The 14,823-nt window shown below is 55.2% G+C and overlaps 1 protein-coding gene across 2 annotated transcripts in view; it reads right to left on the bottom strand.

The window, feature by feature from the left end:
- Nucleotides 1-14,823, bottom strand: part of itprid1 (ITPR interacting domain containing 1) — a 282,117-nt gene that overhangs the window by 180,243 nt on the left and 87,051 nt on the right. For both annotated transcript variants that reach the window (XM_078216648.1, XM_078216649.1), the window contains exon 6: nt 11,671-11,722. In XM_078216648.1, the coding sequence (XP_078072774.1) occupies nt 11,671-11,722 (52 nt within the window). The remainder of the gene's footprint in view (nt 1-11,670; nt 11,723-14,823) is intronic.

The raw sequence follows: 14,823 nt of genomic DNA, 5'->3' as shown, positions 1-14,823 counted from the left end.
GCAGGGAGGGAGGCGGGCGGGGCGGGGAGGCAGGGAGGGATGGCGGGCGGGGCGGAGGCAGGGAGGGAGGGCGGGCAGTGTGGAGGCAGGGAGGGAGGGCCGGCGGGGCAGAGGCAGGGAGGGAGGGCGGACGGGGAGGAGGCAGGGAGGGAGGGCGGGCAGTGTGGAGGCAGGGAGGGAGGGCCGGCGGGGCAGAGGCAGGGAGGAAGGGCGGGCGGGGCAGAGTCAGGGAGGGCGGGCGGGGCGGAGGGAGGGCGGGTGGGGCGGAGGGAGGTAGGGCGGTTGGGGCGGAGGCAGGGAGGGAGGGCCGGCGGGGGCGAGGCAGGGAGCGAGGGCGGGCGGGGCGGAGGCAGGGAGGGAGGGCGGGCGGGGCGGAGGCAGGGAGCGAGGGCGGGCGGGGCGGAGGCAGGGAGGGAGGGCGGGCGGGGCGGAGGCAGGGAGGGAGGGCGGGCGGGGCGGAGGCAGGTTGGGAGGGGGGCGGTGCGGAGGCAGGGAGGGAGGGCGGGCGGGGCGGAGGCAGGTAGGGAGGGCGGGCGGTGCGGAGGCAGGGAGGGAGGGGGGCGGGCGGGGCAGAGGCAGGGAGGGAGGATGGGCGGGGCAGAGGCAGGGAGGGAGGGCGGGCGGGGGGAGGCAGGGAGGGAGGGCGGGCGGGGGGAGGCAGGGAGGGAGGGCGGGGCGGGGCGGAGGCAGGGAGGGAGGGCGGGCGGGGCGGAGGCAGGGGAGGGAGGGCGGGCGGGGCGGAGGCAGGGAGGGCGGGCGGGGCGGAGGCAGGGAGGGAGGGCGGGCGGGGCGGAGGCAGGGGGAGGGGCGGGGGGGCGGAGGCAGGGAGGGAGGGCGGGCGGGGCGGAGGCAGGGAGGGAGGGCGGGCGGGGCGGAGGCCAGGGAGGGGAGGGCTGGCAGTGCGGAGGCAGGGAGGGAGGGCTGGCGGGGAGAGGCAGGGAGGGAGGGCGGGCGGGGGGAGGCAGGGAGGGAGGGCGGGCGGGGGGAGGCAGGGAGGGAGGGCGGGCGGGGCTGAGGCAGGGAGGGAGGGCGGGCGGGGCGGAGGCAGGGAGGGAGGGCGGGCGGGCGGGGCGGGGGCAGGGAAGGGGGGCGGGCGGGGCGGGGGCAGGGAGGGAGGGCGGGCGGGGCGGAGGCAGGGAGGGAGGGCGGGCGGGGCAGAGGAAGGGAGGGAGGGCGGGGCGGGGCGGAGGCAGGGAGGGAGGCTGGCAGTGTGGAGGCAGGGGGAGGGCTGGCGGGGAGAGGCAGGGAGGGAGGGCGGGCGGGGAGGAGGCAGGGAGCGAGGGCGGGCGGGGCGGAGGCAGTGAGGGAGGGCGGGCGGGGCGGAGGCAGCGAGGGAGGGCGGGCGGGGCGGAGGCAGGGAGGGAGGGCGGGTGGGGCGGAGGCAGCGAGGGAGGGCGGGCGGGGCAGAGGCAGGGAGGGAGGGCAGGCGGGGGAGGCAGGGAGGGAGGGCGGGCGGGGGGAGGCAGGGAGGGAGGGCGGGCGGGGCGGAGGCAGGGAGGGATGGCGGGCGGGGCGGAGGCAGGGAGGGAGGGCGGGCAGTGTGGAGGCAGGGAGGGAGGGCCGGCGGGGCAGAGGCAGGGAGGGAGGGCGGGCGGGGCAGAGTCAGGGAGGGCGGGCGGGGCGGAGGGAGGGCGGGTGGGGCGTAGGGAGGGCGGGTGGGGCGGAGGGAGGGAGGGCGGTTGGGGCGGAGGCAGGGAGGGCGCGCGGGGCAGAGGCAGGGAGGGAGGGCCGGCGGGGCGGAGGCAGGGAGGGAGGGTGGGCGGGGCGGAGGCAGGGAGGGAGGGAGGGCGGGCGGGGCGGAGGCAGGGAGTGAGGGCGGGCGGGGCGGAGGCAGGGAGGGAGGGCGGGCGGGGCGGAGGCAGGGAGGGAGGGCGGGCGGGGCGGAGGCAGGGAGGAAGGGCGGGCGGTGTGGAGGCAGGGAGGGAGGGCCGGCGGGGCAGAGTCAGGGAGGGAGGGCGGGCGGGGCGGAGGCAGGGAGGGAGGGCCGGCGGGGCGGAGGCAGGGAGGGAGGGCCGGCGGGGCGGAGGCAGGGAGGGTGGGCGGGGTGGAGGGAGGGAGGGAGGGAGGGAGGGGCGGCGGCAGGGCGGAGACGGGGGGCAGGGCGGAGGAGGGGGACAGGGCGGAGGCGGGGAGCAGGGAGGGCAAGCGAGGCGGAGGGAGGGAGGGCGAGCGAGGCGGAGGGGGGAGGGAGGGAAGGAGGAGTGGAAGAGGGGGAGAGTGAAGGAGGGGGAGGGGGAGTGAAGGAGGGGGAGGGGGTAGTGAAGGGAGGGAGTGAAGGAGGGGGGAGTGACGGAGGGGGGGAGTGACGGAGGGGTGGAGTGATGGGGGGGAGTGACGGAGGGGGGGGAGCGACGGAGGGGGGAGTACCGAAGGGGGGGAGTGACGGAGGGGCGGAGTGACGGAGGGGCGGAGTGGACGGAGGGGCGGAGTGACGGAGGGGCGGAGTGACGGAGGGGGGGAGTGACGGAGGGGGGGAATGACGGAGGGGGGGAGTGACGGAGGGGGGGAGTGACGGAGGGGGGGAGTGACGGAGGGGGAGAGTGACGGAGGGGTGGAGTGGCGGAGGTGCGGAGTGGCGGAGGTGCGGAGTGACAGAGGGGCGGAGTGACGGAGGGGCGGAGTGACGGAGGGCGGAGTGACGGAGGGGCAGAGTGACGGAGGGGCGGAGTGACGGAGGGGCGGAGTGACGGAGGGGCGGAGTGACGGAGGGGCGGAGTGAAGGAGGGGCGGAGTGAAGGAGGGGCGGAGTGAAGGAGGGGGGAGTGAAGGAGGGGGGAGTGAAGGAGGGGGGAGTGAAGGAGGGGGGAGTGAAGGAGGGGGGAGTGAAGGAGGGGGGAGTGAAGGAGGGGGGAGTGAAGGAGGCAGGAGGGAGTGGGGAGAGGGGGGACAGGGGAGGGAGGAGGGGGGAGGGAGGAGGGGGGAGGGAGTGGGGGAGGGGGGGGAGAGAGGGGGGGAGAGAGGGGGGGAGGGAGGGGGGGAGGTGGGGGGGAGGGGGGAAGGGGGAGGGAGGGGGGAAGGGAGGGGGTGGGGGGAAGTGGGGAGGAATGGGGAGGGGGAAGGGGGGAGGGAGGGGGAGGGGGGAAGGGGGAGGGAGGGGTGGAGGGAGGATGGGGAGGGCAGAGGGGGGAGGGGGGAGACGGTGTGGGGGGGGTGGAGGGGAGTGAAGGAGGGGGAGGGGGAGTGAAGGAGGGGGAGGGGGGAGTGAAGGAGGGGGAGGGGGGAGTGAAGGAGGGGGAGGGGGGAGTGAAGGAGGGGGAGTGGGCAGTGAAGGAGGAGGAGGGGGGCGTGAAGGAGGGGGAGGGGGGAGTGAAGGAGGGGGAGGGGGGAGTGAAGGAGGGGGAGGGGGGAGTGAAGGAGGGGGAGGGGGGAGTGAAGGAGGGGGAGGGGGGAGTGAAGGAGGGGGAGGGGGGAGTGAAGGAGGGGGAGGGGGGAGTGAAGGAGGGGGAGGGGGGAGTGAAGGAGGGGGAGGGGGGAGTGAAGGAGGGGGAGGGGGGAGTGAAGGAGGGGGGAGGGGGGAGTGAAGGAGGGGGGAGGGGGGGAGTGAAGGAGGGGGTGGGGGGAGTGAAGGAGGGGGTGGGGGGAGTGAAGGAGGGGGAGGGGGGAGTGAAGGAGGGGGAGGGGGGAGTGAAGGAGGGGGAGGGGGGAGTGAAGGAGGGGAGGGGGGAGTGAAGGAGGGGAGGGGGGAGTGAAGGAGGGGGAGAGGGGAGTGAAGGAGGGGACGGGGGGAGTGAAGGAGGGAGAGGGGGGAGTGAAGGAGGGGGAGGGGGGAGTGAAGGAGGGGGAGGGGGGAGTGAAGGAGGGGGAGGGGGGAGTGAAGGAGGGGGAGGGGGGAGTGAAGGAGGGGGAGGGGGGAGTGAAGGAGGGGTCTTTCTGAGGGGGGAGTGAAGGAGGGGGGAGGGGGGAGTGAAGGAGGGGGGAGGGGGGGAGTGAAGGAGGGGGTGGGGGGAGTGAAGGAGGGGGAGGGGGGAGTGAAGGAGGGGGAGGGGGGAGTGAAGGAGGGGAGGGGGGAGTGAAGGAGGGGAGGGGGGAGTGAAGGAGGGGAGGGGGGAGTGAAGGAGGGGGAGAGGGGAGTGAAGGAGGGGACGGGGGGAGTGAAGGAGGGAGAGGGGGGAGTGAAGGAGGGGGAGGGGGGAGTGAAGGAGGGGGAGGGGGGAGTGAAGGAGGGGGAGGGGGGAGTGAAGGAGGGGGAGGGGGGAGTGAAGGAGGGGGAGGGGGGAGTGAAGGAGGGGGAGAGGGGAGTGAAGGAGGGGACGGGGGAGTGAAGGGGGGAGTGAAGGGGCGGGTGTGAAGGAGGGGGAGGGGGGAGTGAAGGAGGGGACGGGGGAGTGAAGGGGGGGAGTGAAGGGGGGGTGAAGGAGGGGGAGGGGGTGTGAAGGAGGGGGAGGGGGGGAGTGAAGGAGTGGGGGGGAAGTGAAGGAGTGGGGGGGAGTGAAGGAGGGGGAGGGGGGAGTGAAGTAGGGGGAGGGGGGAGTGAAGGAGGGGGAGGGGGGAGTGAAGGAGGGGGAGGGGGGAGTGAAGGAGGGGGAGGGGGGAGTGAAGGAGGGGGAGGGGGGAGTGAAGGAGGGGGAGGGGGGAGTGAAGGAGGGGGGGAGTGAAGGAAGGGGAGGGGGAGTGAAGGAAGGGGAGGGGAGTGAAGGAGGGGGAGGGGGGAATGAAGGAGGGGGGGAGTGAAGGAGGGGGGAGTGAAAGAGGGGGGAGGGGAGGAGTGAAGGACGCGGGAGGGGGGATGAAGCAGTAGGGGGGGAGTGAAGGAGGGGGGGTGTGAAGGAGGGGGAGGGGGAGTGAAGGAGGGGGAGGGGGGAATGAAGGAGGGGGAGGGGGAGGGGGGGAGTGAAGGAGGGGGGAGGGGGGAGTGAAGGAGACGGTAGGTAGCAAGAGTGAGGCAGAGGGAGGGATAAGGAGTGAAGGAGAGGGAGGGACGAAGTACGAAGGTGGAAGAGCGAAGGAGAAAGTGCGAGGCAGATGAAAGAATGGAAGATTGCAAAATGAGAAAGAGTGATAGAAAGAGAGGAATGTGGGGAGGAAGAGATGGAAGGAAGGGAGGGAAGAGGTATATCCATTGCATTGCACCCTTATCATGTGACTCAGCAATGTCTTGAAGCATTTCACTGGAAGTTTAATTCCCAGATCCAGAAGTGGCATGGTTTAAGAATTGAACAATAACATTATTATCGCAAGTTGCACACCATTCACTTTGTCCAACTGACGAATTAGAATGTAGAAATGCAGTTATTGCCGTTATCTCAGCAACTGGAGTGATAATTTTGCCCATTGCAAGATCCTATCATGAGCGTGTGGTTACTAAGCAGTTCATATGTTTACAATGGGGACGATCTTACCAGAATTGGCAATGTGTCAGTTCCGGTGAGAGAATGAATGCTGCCAACTGTTCTGACCTATTAGGCCACAAGCATCACACCGCGCTCACAGTGCCCTCCCTCCGATTCGCCTACACCTGCGCAACTTAATCACAGCAATCACTGGGGAGCTCCAAACGGCTCCCCAGCATTTGCTAAACATCTATCGCAGGGGATGGCAGCCAGGAAGCTTGCACCCCATTTCTCAGAGGGAGCCCTGACCAGACTGCTGGATGGAGTACAACAGAGGCAGGGTGCACTCTACCTCAGAGCCAAAAGGCATCCTTCAGCAAGGTCACAAACCCATCTGGGATGCAGTGGCAGCCCTGGTGAGTGCAAGTTCGCTACAGAAGAAGATGGGGCAGCAGTGTTGCAAGAAGTCTGCAGGGAGCGGTCGGAGAGCAGAGCGTAACTGTGAGTATAAAACTAACTTACCTTGGGGATCTGTGGCCTAGTCTGCAGGGAACAGTCGGAGGGCGGAGCAGAGCGTAACTGTGAATATAAAACTAACTTACCGGTGAAGGTGATTGGTGGTTGCAGGTCACATTTGCATAAGTGCAGTCACTGTGACCAGAAGGTGGTTTGTGGAGGAGCTGCTGTGAGGGGACAGTTATATCCCTAGGATCTGCAGCTGAGGTTGAGGAGACCTGCTGAATTCCATGCCCTAATACCTGAGATGACCTTGGCAAGCATCCCCTGGCGGACCTGGACCTGCATTTGAGTATTGCAGTGCTGCCCTCATCAGTGTGTGGAGTTGGAGGAGTGTCATTCACAGAAAGGGGGGGGGAACTCAGATAGGCTGGACATCCAAGGTCTGCTGGGTGGAAGGCCCTGTGTTGTGATCCAAACTATCCTCATCCTTTTGTGTGCCGAGGGGCCTGGTCCTCAGTGAGATGGAGGGGCAGCTGAAGTGAGATCCAGAAGCCCCGCCATTCCTTGGTGTTGACACTCATGGATTCCCACCATGCCTGCATCATGAAGTTGAAGCCCTGCAGCATGGAGTTCGTGCCCTCAGACATGGAAGTCATGAGGTGAACCATTATGTGGACATCCCCTGCCATGGAGTAAATGTCCTGTGCCAAGATCTCCACAGCGCTCGCCACCCTCGCAGTGTTGGCCTCATTGCACTGGAGTGAAGGCACCATTTCCTCAAACAAAAGGTAATGGGACTCCTCCAGTCACCCTTGCAGTCTGAGGAGGGATGCTGTCATCCTTTCCTGATGCTGCTGACTCTGCCTTTGCAATTCCCTCAACTCTGGAACAACTAGACTCAGGAGCATGTCATTGGCCAGGGGCCAGCAGACTCCTGGCATCAGGCAGCCCTCCGAGTGCTGGACCCTGGGACATCCCTGCCTCCACCTGCTGTGGATCTTCAGCTGTGAGATGCTCACTAGTGAGTGACCCAGAAGCCTGTCTACTTAGTGAACTCACTGAGGCATGAGTATCTACGCTGGTAGATTGATTATATTGATTACTCACTTGAGACTTGGAGAATGACTGCGTGTTTTGAGGATTTCACTTTTGTCTGCTGCCCCCAGTTCCCCAGTAGTGCAGGCACCCTCTTCCTCCTCTCCGGCCAGCTCAAGTGCACTCACCTTGAATGGCATGAGGGTTCTGAGATCTGTCTTTACTCCAGTTGGGCGTGCTTGCCCACGCTTGTTGTGGTTGAGTTTGCCCTGCAATGACACAGCTTGGGAGAGTGTAGGAGGGAGTGTTGACATTTAAGATGGTGATGAGGTGTGCAAGCGTGGTTCTTGAGTGGGAGCTGGAGTGTGAAGAGCATGACAGCGAGTAGTGGGAGAAACATTGTGATTGCGGGATGGGGTAGGAGAGCCTCCTTACAGATGTTGGCAAAGGCTGAAGTGGCTGGATGAGAGAGAAGGTGGAGCTATGAAGGATGTGTGTGGGGGGCCAGAAAAAAGCTGCATGAGGTTCATCTTAGAGGTTTACAGCATGGAAACAGGCCCTTTGGCCTAACTTGTCCATGCCGCCCTTTTTAAAAAAGAAATCCCTAAACTAATCCAAATTTCCTGCATTTGGCCCATATCCCTCTATACCCATCGTACCCATGTAACTATCTAAATGTTTTTTAAAAGATAAAATTGTACCCGCCTCTACTACTACCTCTGGCAGCTTGTTCCAGACACTCACCACCCTCTGTGTGAAAGAATTGCCCCTCTGGACACTTTTGTATCTCTCCCCTCTCACCTTAAACCTATGCCCTCTAGTTTTAGACTCCCCTACCTTTGGGAAAAGATATTGACCATCTACCTTGTCTATGCCCCTCATTATTTTATAGACCTCGATAAGATCAGCCCTCAGTCTCCTACGCTCCAGGGAAAAAAGTCCCACTCTATCCAGCCTCTTCTTATAAATTAAACCATCAAGTCCAGGTAACATCTTAGTAAATCTTTTCTGCACTCTTTCTAGTTTAATAATATCCTTTCTATAATAGGGTGACCAGAACTGTACACAGTATTCCAAGTGTGGCCTTACCAATGTCTTGTACAACTTCAACAAGTCGTCCCAACTCCTGCATTCAATGTTCTGACCAATGAAACCAAGCATGCTGAATGCCTTCTTCACCACTCTGTCCACCTATGACTCCACTTTCAAGGAGTTATGAACCTGTACCCCTAGATCTCTTTGTTCTATAACTTTCCCCGACCATTAACTGAGTAAGTTCTGCCCTGATTCGATCTACCAAAATGCATCACCTCACATTTATCTGAATTAAACTCCATCTGCCATTCATCAGCCCACTGGCCCAATTGATCAAGATCCTGTTGCATTCCTAGATAACCTTCTTCACTGTCCACTTAGCCACCAATCTTGGTCTCATCTGCAAACTTACTAACCATGCCTCCTAAATTCCCATCCAAATCATTAATATAAATGACAAATAACAGTGGATCCAGCACTGATCCCTGAGGCACATAGGCCTCCAGTTTGAAAAACACCCCTCTATAACCACTCTGTCTTCTGTTGTTAAGCCAATTTTGTATCCAAAATTGGATCCTGTGAGATTTAACCTTATACAACAACCTACCATGTGGTACCTTGTCAAAGGCCTTGCTAAAGTCCATGTAGACTACGTCAACTGCGCTTCCCTCATCTACCTTCATGGTAACCCTTCAAAAAACTCAATCAAATTTGTGAGACATAATTTTCCACTCTCAAAGCCATGCTGACTGTCCCTAATTAGTCTTTACCTCTCTAAATGCCTGTAGATCCTGTCTCTCAGAGTACCTTCTAACAAATTACCCAACACGGACGTTATGCTCACCGGCCCGTAGTTTCCAGGCTTTTCTCTACAGCTCTTCTTAAACAAAGGCACAACATTTGCCACCCTCCAAACATAGAAACCCTACAGTGCAGAAGGAGGCCATTCGGCCCATCGAGTCTGCACCCAGGCCCTACCCCCACATATTTACCCTCTAATCCCTCTAACCTACGCATCTCAGGATTCTAAGGGGCAATTTTTAACCTGGCCAATCAACCTAACCCGCACATCTTTGGACTGTGGGAGGAAACCGGAGCGCCCGGAGGAAATCCACGCAGACACGAGGCGAATGTGCAAACTCCACACAGACAGTGACCCAAGCCGGGAATCGAACCCAGGTCCCTGGAGCTGTGAAGCAGCAGTGCTAACCACTGTGCTACCGTGCCGCCCCCAGGCACCTCACCTGTGGCTATCGATGATTCAAATATCTCTGCTAGGAACCTGCAATTTCCTTCCTAGCCTCCCACAACGTCCTGGGATACACTTCATCAGGTCTCAGGGATTTATCTACCTTGATGTGCTTTAAGACTTTGAGCACCTTCTTCTCTGTAATACGTACTCTCTTCAAAATATCACTATTTATTTCCCCAAATTCCCTAACATCCATGCTTTTCTCAACAGTAAATACTGACGAGAAATATTCATTTAGGATCGCACCCATCCGTATCTGGAGCTCTCTCTTTTCGAACTCTATGGTGAAGACCGTCAGGTCCCAAGGGTTAAGATTTTATACTCAAGTACTTTTTCTCTGTTGATATACATTTCCTCCCTTTTTAGCCCCTAGTTTACTGTCAATTTCTGGTATAAAACTTATGTTTTCTATCTTGGAGGCAGACACTTGGGGTGCAATCTTACCGGCTGTTCATGCCACACTCCTGCTGCAGCGAAGTTGGCGAATTTGGCACCCAGCCAAATCTCCATTCACCGCAGCAAGATGGGAAAATCCTGCCAGCGTGAAAGACCACAACATTCCGACCAAAATATTTGTTCATTGCTTCCACCATTTCTTCATTCCACGTGATAATTTCTCCTGCCTTTTAAAGTGACTAATGTTTACTCTAGCTATTCTCTTCCTTTTTATATACTTACAAAAGGATCTTGCATTTTGTCTTTATATTTCTGGCGAGTTACTCTTGTATTAATTTTTTTCCTTTTTTTAATCAACTTTCTAATGGCCCTTTGCTGGTTTTGAAAACGTACCCAATTCTCAGATTTGCTACTTTTTTTGTAAGCATCTTCTTTAATACTATGCTTTACTTCTTGAGTGAGTCAAACAATGGTCTTTCTTGCTCAGTTTTTGTTTATTAAAGGAATTTACTTTTGTTAAACATACATTGAAATTACTTCAACTAATTTCTTATGAAAACAAACATATCTATTCTACAAGCACTTGGAGCTGTAAGTCAAGCTGCTCACTTCTCAGCCACCCCACTATGATAATATTAGGTTGTAAAATTAATCATGCAGCACAAATCCCATAATGATAGGCCTCAGGCTTATGCCAACAGACAGAATAAAATATCAAGCAGTGTTTTTTAAATCTCCAAATTTCTTAAAATTTTGAGCTCAGCAGAGTTAAATCCCTGAATAGCTTTGACAGTTCCAATTAGTCTTGACATCTCTTTGACAGCTTTGAAAGTTTCAATGAGTTGATGTACTTTTTACGCACAATCATGTCTACTCTTAACAATTTCAAAGAGCACCTGACCTCTTCCAAAAGTGTCCCTGGACCATATCCAAAACACCCTACCTCTACAAAAAGGTATCCTGGCTATCCATTTGAATTCTCAAGGTTCAAACATGCTCTTACCCAGTCTAATCTGAGCACTCTGGGTGGGTTTTTCTGGTCATTCCCAATTGCAGAATCTTCCAGTCCCATTGAAGGTGACCCTTCCCCTCCCCTCCTCCCCCCGCGGCAGATTCCCTGGCAACAGGTTGGGTGAGTCATGCAAATCATCGTAGACGTTGGCGTGACCAGAAGTCCTGTCAGTGCCCAATAGCAAGCCTCTTCTGCTACTGGAATACACGTGTGGAGCCAAAAAATCCCACCCTTTGTGATTTAGACAACTACCTCACCAAAATTATGCAAGTGAGGGCAGCTCCTGGTTTATATGGGCAGTTGCCTCCAGGGACCAAGATGCACAATTCAGAACCAATCCCAATCCCCATGCCATTCTCCCACTCCACAAAGTGATGGAGATTGTGTCTGGGGTCAGGACCTCTGGGGTCAGGACCTCTGGGGTCAGGACCTCTGGGGTCAGGCCCCGGACAAGTTTAAGGAATTACATTTCAATTACATATGATCCAATTCAGATGCAGAGCACTTACTCATATATTTCATGAGATCTGCAGGTGAATGTTCAGAACACCTATTTATTATAGAGTCATAGAGGTTCACAGTGTGGAAACAGGCCCTTCAGCCCAACTTGTCCATGTCATTCCTTTTATTTTTAGTCCCAATTGCCTGCATTTGGCCCATATCCCTCTATACCCATCTTACCCCTGTAACTGTCTAAATGCTTTTTAAAAGACAAAATTGTACCCGCCTCTACTACTACCTCTGATAGCTCACTCCAGACACTCACCACCCTCTGTTGAGCAACCAAACTAATATTATGCAGTGTTCTGGTTCACTGCAGCACCCTAAAGTATTTAAAATGCACAGCAGTTTTACTGCCAACATACTTGTCGTAATCTGTGATACTCTCTCTAGAACTACACTTTCTTCAGTTCAGAAACCTATTTTTTGTCAGTCCCCCACCCCCTCTCCATTTCTCTCCTTTCCCCAAGAGAGATACGGCTGGGCAGAAGACAATACACAAAAACTGGTCAAAATGACTCCCTCTGAAACCTTTAACTTGCAGCTCAAGACTTTGACTTCCACCTAAAACCAGAATAACACTGCTAAGATCAAGAATTTAACGGATGGACGTCTGCTCCCTAAGTATCACTCCATATTGGATCTTCAGTGCATTATTCCATATTCAACATTTTTTTTAACACTAATTTCAGCTGTAAAAAGAAACTAACCTCATATATTCTTGCACAGACATTTTCTGCATTCCATCTGGATATAAAGTAGCTGTTGGGTGGGAAAATAAATTGCAAAGTATTAAATTAAAAGATTTCAGCAAATTTTCTTACATGAACTTACTTAAACATTTGTATGTCAAGCATTTTGTAATATATCCCACTATACATAGGGATGTTCATGAACCATTGCAGTGTGGATGGAATTTAATGCTTTCCCCCATGGCATGTTTGGTGATGAGGGAGGTCATTTAATTAGGTGGGAAAGTGGAGGGTGAGGACTCTGCCACTTTCTATGTCCACTCTGATTAAATCTGGTGCACAAAGGGCAGGGGAAGGCGGAGGGCTCTTGCTCAAAAACACTCAGTGAAAGATAAATGGACCCATCGTCAGTTCTGGGCATAGGGAAGGAGGAAGGACCTGCTGTCCTCTAATTCCCCTACAACTCCTCACCCCATAATCTCATCCTGCCATCATTCACCTGTGATCTAAGATCTAGTGATAATTCTGAGTCAGTGGCTCTCAGTGAGCATGACTTCTGTCCCCGGGGGTCCTTGATGTCAGGGAAGGCCTGCTACTCTCCAGTTAAGTGCTTGATTGGCACTTAATATAGCAGCCTTCCCTAAAAGAGGTGACATGGGGCTAGTGCAGGCTCTTTAGCTGACAAATGAAACCACCGTCATCTCCATTGGATACCTCCATGTAACTTAGCCTGCCCATCATCCCCTTGTTTATAATCTGCAATTTGTGCTGGCAGTGCAGCCAAACCAGAGGGAATCGGCTTGCAAAAGCTTATCCAAAGAAGAAATTTTCGCTTTCAGATCCTGGTTTGAGCCTTCGAGAATACAAGTTTACTTTCTACTTGGAAATATATCACCGTTCCTTCGAAGTAACTGGGTCAAAATCCTGGAATTCCCTCCCTAACAGCATTGTGGGTCAACCCTCAGTGCGTAGACTGCAATGTTGCTCACTACCACCTTTTCAAGGGCAACTAGGGATGGGCAATAATGCTGGCCAGCCAGTGATGCGCATGTCCCACGATTGAATAAAAACATGGTTTAGGAAAATGTGTCACTTCTGTCAATACTGCAGTTATCATGGAATCCCTTCAGTGCAGAGGGAGGCCATTCGGCCCATCAAATCTGCGCCAACACTCCGACAGAACATCTTACCCATGCCCCCCCACCCTATCCCCATAACCCCACTCATTTACCATGGCGAATCCTCCTAACCTACACACCTTGGGACACTAAGGGGAAGTTTTGCATGGCCAATCCACCGAACCTGCACATTTTTGGACTGTGGAGGAAACCGGAGGAAAAACACACAGACACAGGGAGAAGGTGTAAACTCCACACAGACAGCCATCTAAGGCCAGAATTGAACCCAGGTTCCTGGCGCAGTGAGGCAGCAGTCCTAAACACTGTCCCACCGCGTTGCCCCTGTCCTAACAGCATCTGTTCTAACAGAAATAAAAGTTAATCTTATTTTCGTTTGCCAGGAGAATACTTCAGTCTATGAATAGGTATTATCTAAATAGCACAATGGTGATGCTTTTGTCTCAGCATCGCAGTTGCTGCCCTAACAGTGCACTGTGTACACATTGGTTTTAAAACCCTGAAAGTGTATGTCCACTCACGTGGAAGGAAAATCCTATTCCTTGGCATTTTAGATAAATGCTGGACAGTTTCCCAGTGTCCTGTCACTATATAATCACAAGTTTTATTTTGGGCACAACATTTCATATCTGCTGTAAAGATGTACTCAAGGAAACTTGCCAATGCATCATGTGGTGTCGAAAAGAATCATTTGGGTTAGGAAGATCCCAAACTTGCTCAGGGGGTTCCAGAGTAACAATGAAATGTTGCAGTTGGGACAAGGTGGTGAAGAATAATCAACAGCCTTCCAACACCCATTTTCTTGGCTCAGAAGCAAAGAAGGTGGGAGTCCTGGACCCTATGGATTCCTACTCCAGCTTAAGTGACTTGCCCAGAAAATGGTCCATGCATCACACTCTTTCCAATCAGAATTCATCTCAGACCTGGCAGTATGGCAGCATCCTGCATTTGGAAATTACCACTCCTCTAGCCACTGTATAATAGTAATGTGAAATGGCCTGCTCAAAGCAACAAACATTCATACACAGGAATCAGTTTTATGAAAACAAAAGGAATGTTTAAATCTTGAGCCTTCTTTGAATTATCTGGGAGTTTGGAGAGCTTGTAGCTCCTGCTGTTTTTTCCACGGCAACACCTCTGCTCATAGGTCAATTTGCCAACCAATCAGCATCCTTTTCTCCTGTTGTATACATTTTTGTGATTTTGTTTTGATATTTTGCATTCTTGCACTTATCCTGAGTGCAAACTAATCGGTTTAAACAATATCAGGGGGGATGGTGGCATAGTGAGAATGTAACTGGACTGGTAATTAATTAATTACCAATTAATGTTTTGGGACACTGGTTGAAAGCAAACCACAGAAGAAGCTTGTGGAATTTAAATTAAAATAATGATTAATTTCGACTGATTAACCTGGAATTAAAAGCTAACCATCAGTAATGGTGGGCATGAAACTGTCATTGATTGTCATAAAATAAATCTGGTTCATGAATGTCCATTAGGGAAGGAAACCTTCCGTCGTTATCTGGCCTGGCTAATATGTGGCTCCAGAACAAAGTGGTTGGCTTTCTAACTGAAATGGCGACACAAGCCGCTCTTTCTCAAGGCCTAGTAAGGATGGGAAATAAATACTGACCTTGTCAACGATGCCCACATTGCATGAAAGAATAAAGGAAGTCTATCTTTTCAACAATATTCATAAACTGTAAGTATATGACCAAAAGGTTGTTGCATTAGATGTTGGGTCCATCGCAAAGGTCAAAACAGGCAACCTATAAGATGACTTAGAACCATAGAACCACAGAAAATTACAGCTCAGAAACAGGCCTTTTGGCCCTTCTTGTCTGTGCCGAACCATTTTATGCCTAGTCCCACTGACCTGCACTTGGACCATATCCCTCCACACCCCTCTCATCCATGAACCCGTCCAAGTTTTTCTTAAATGTTAAAAGCATTTACCACTTTATCCGGCAGCTCATTCCACACTCCCACCACTCTCTGCGTGAAGAAGCCCCCCCTAATATTCCCTTTAAAC

Source organism: Mustelus asterias, chromosome 7 (assembly GCF_964213995.1).
Source record: "Mustelus asterias chromosome 7, sMusAst1.hap1.1, whole genome shotgun sequence".
Classification (NCBI taxonomy): Eukaryota; Metazoa; Chordata; class Chondrichthyes; order Carcharhiniformes; family Triakidae; genus Mustelus; species Mustelus asterias.
Note: the sequence above shows the minus strand (reverse complement) of the source record. Positions and strands in the feature narration are given on the sequence as shown.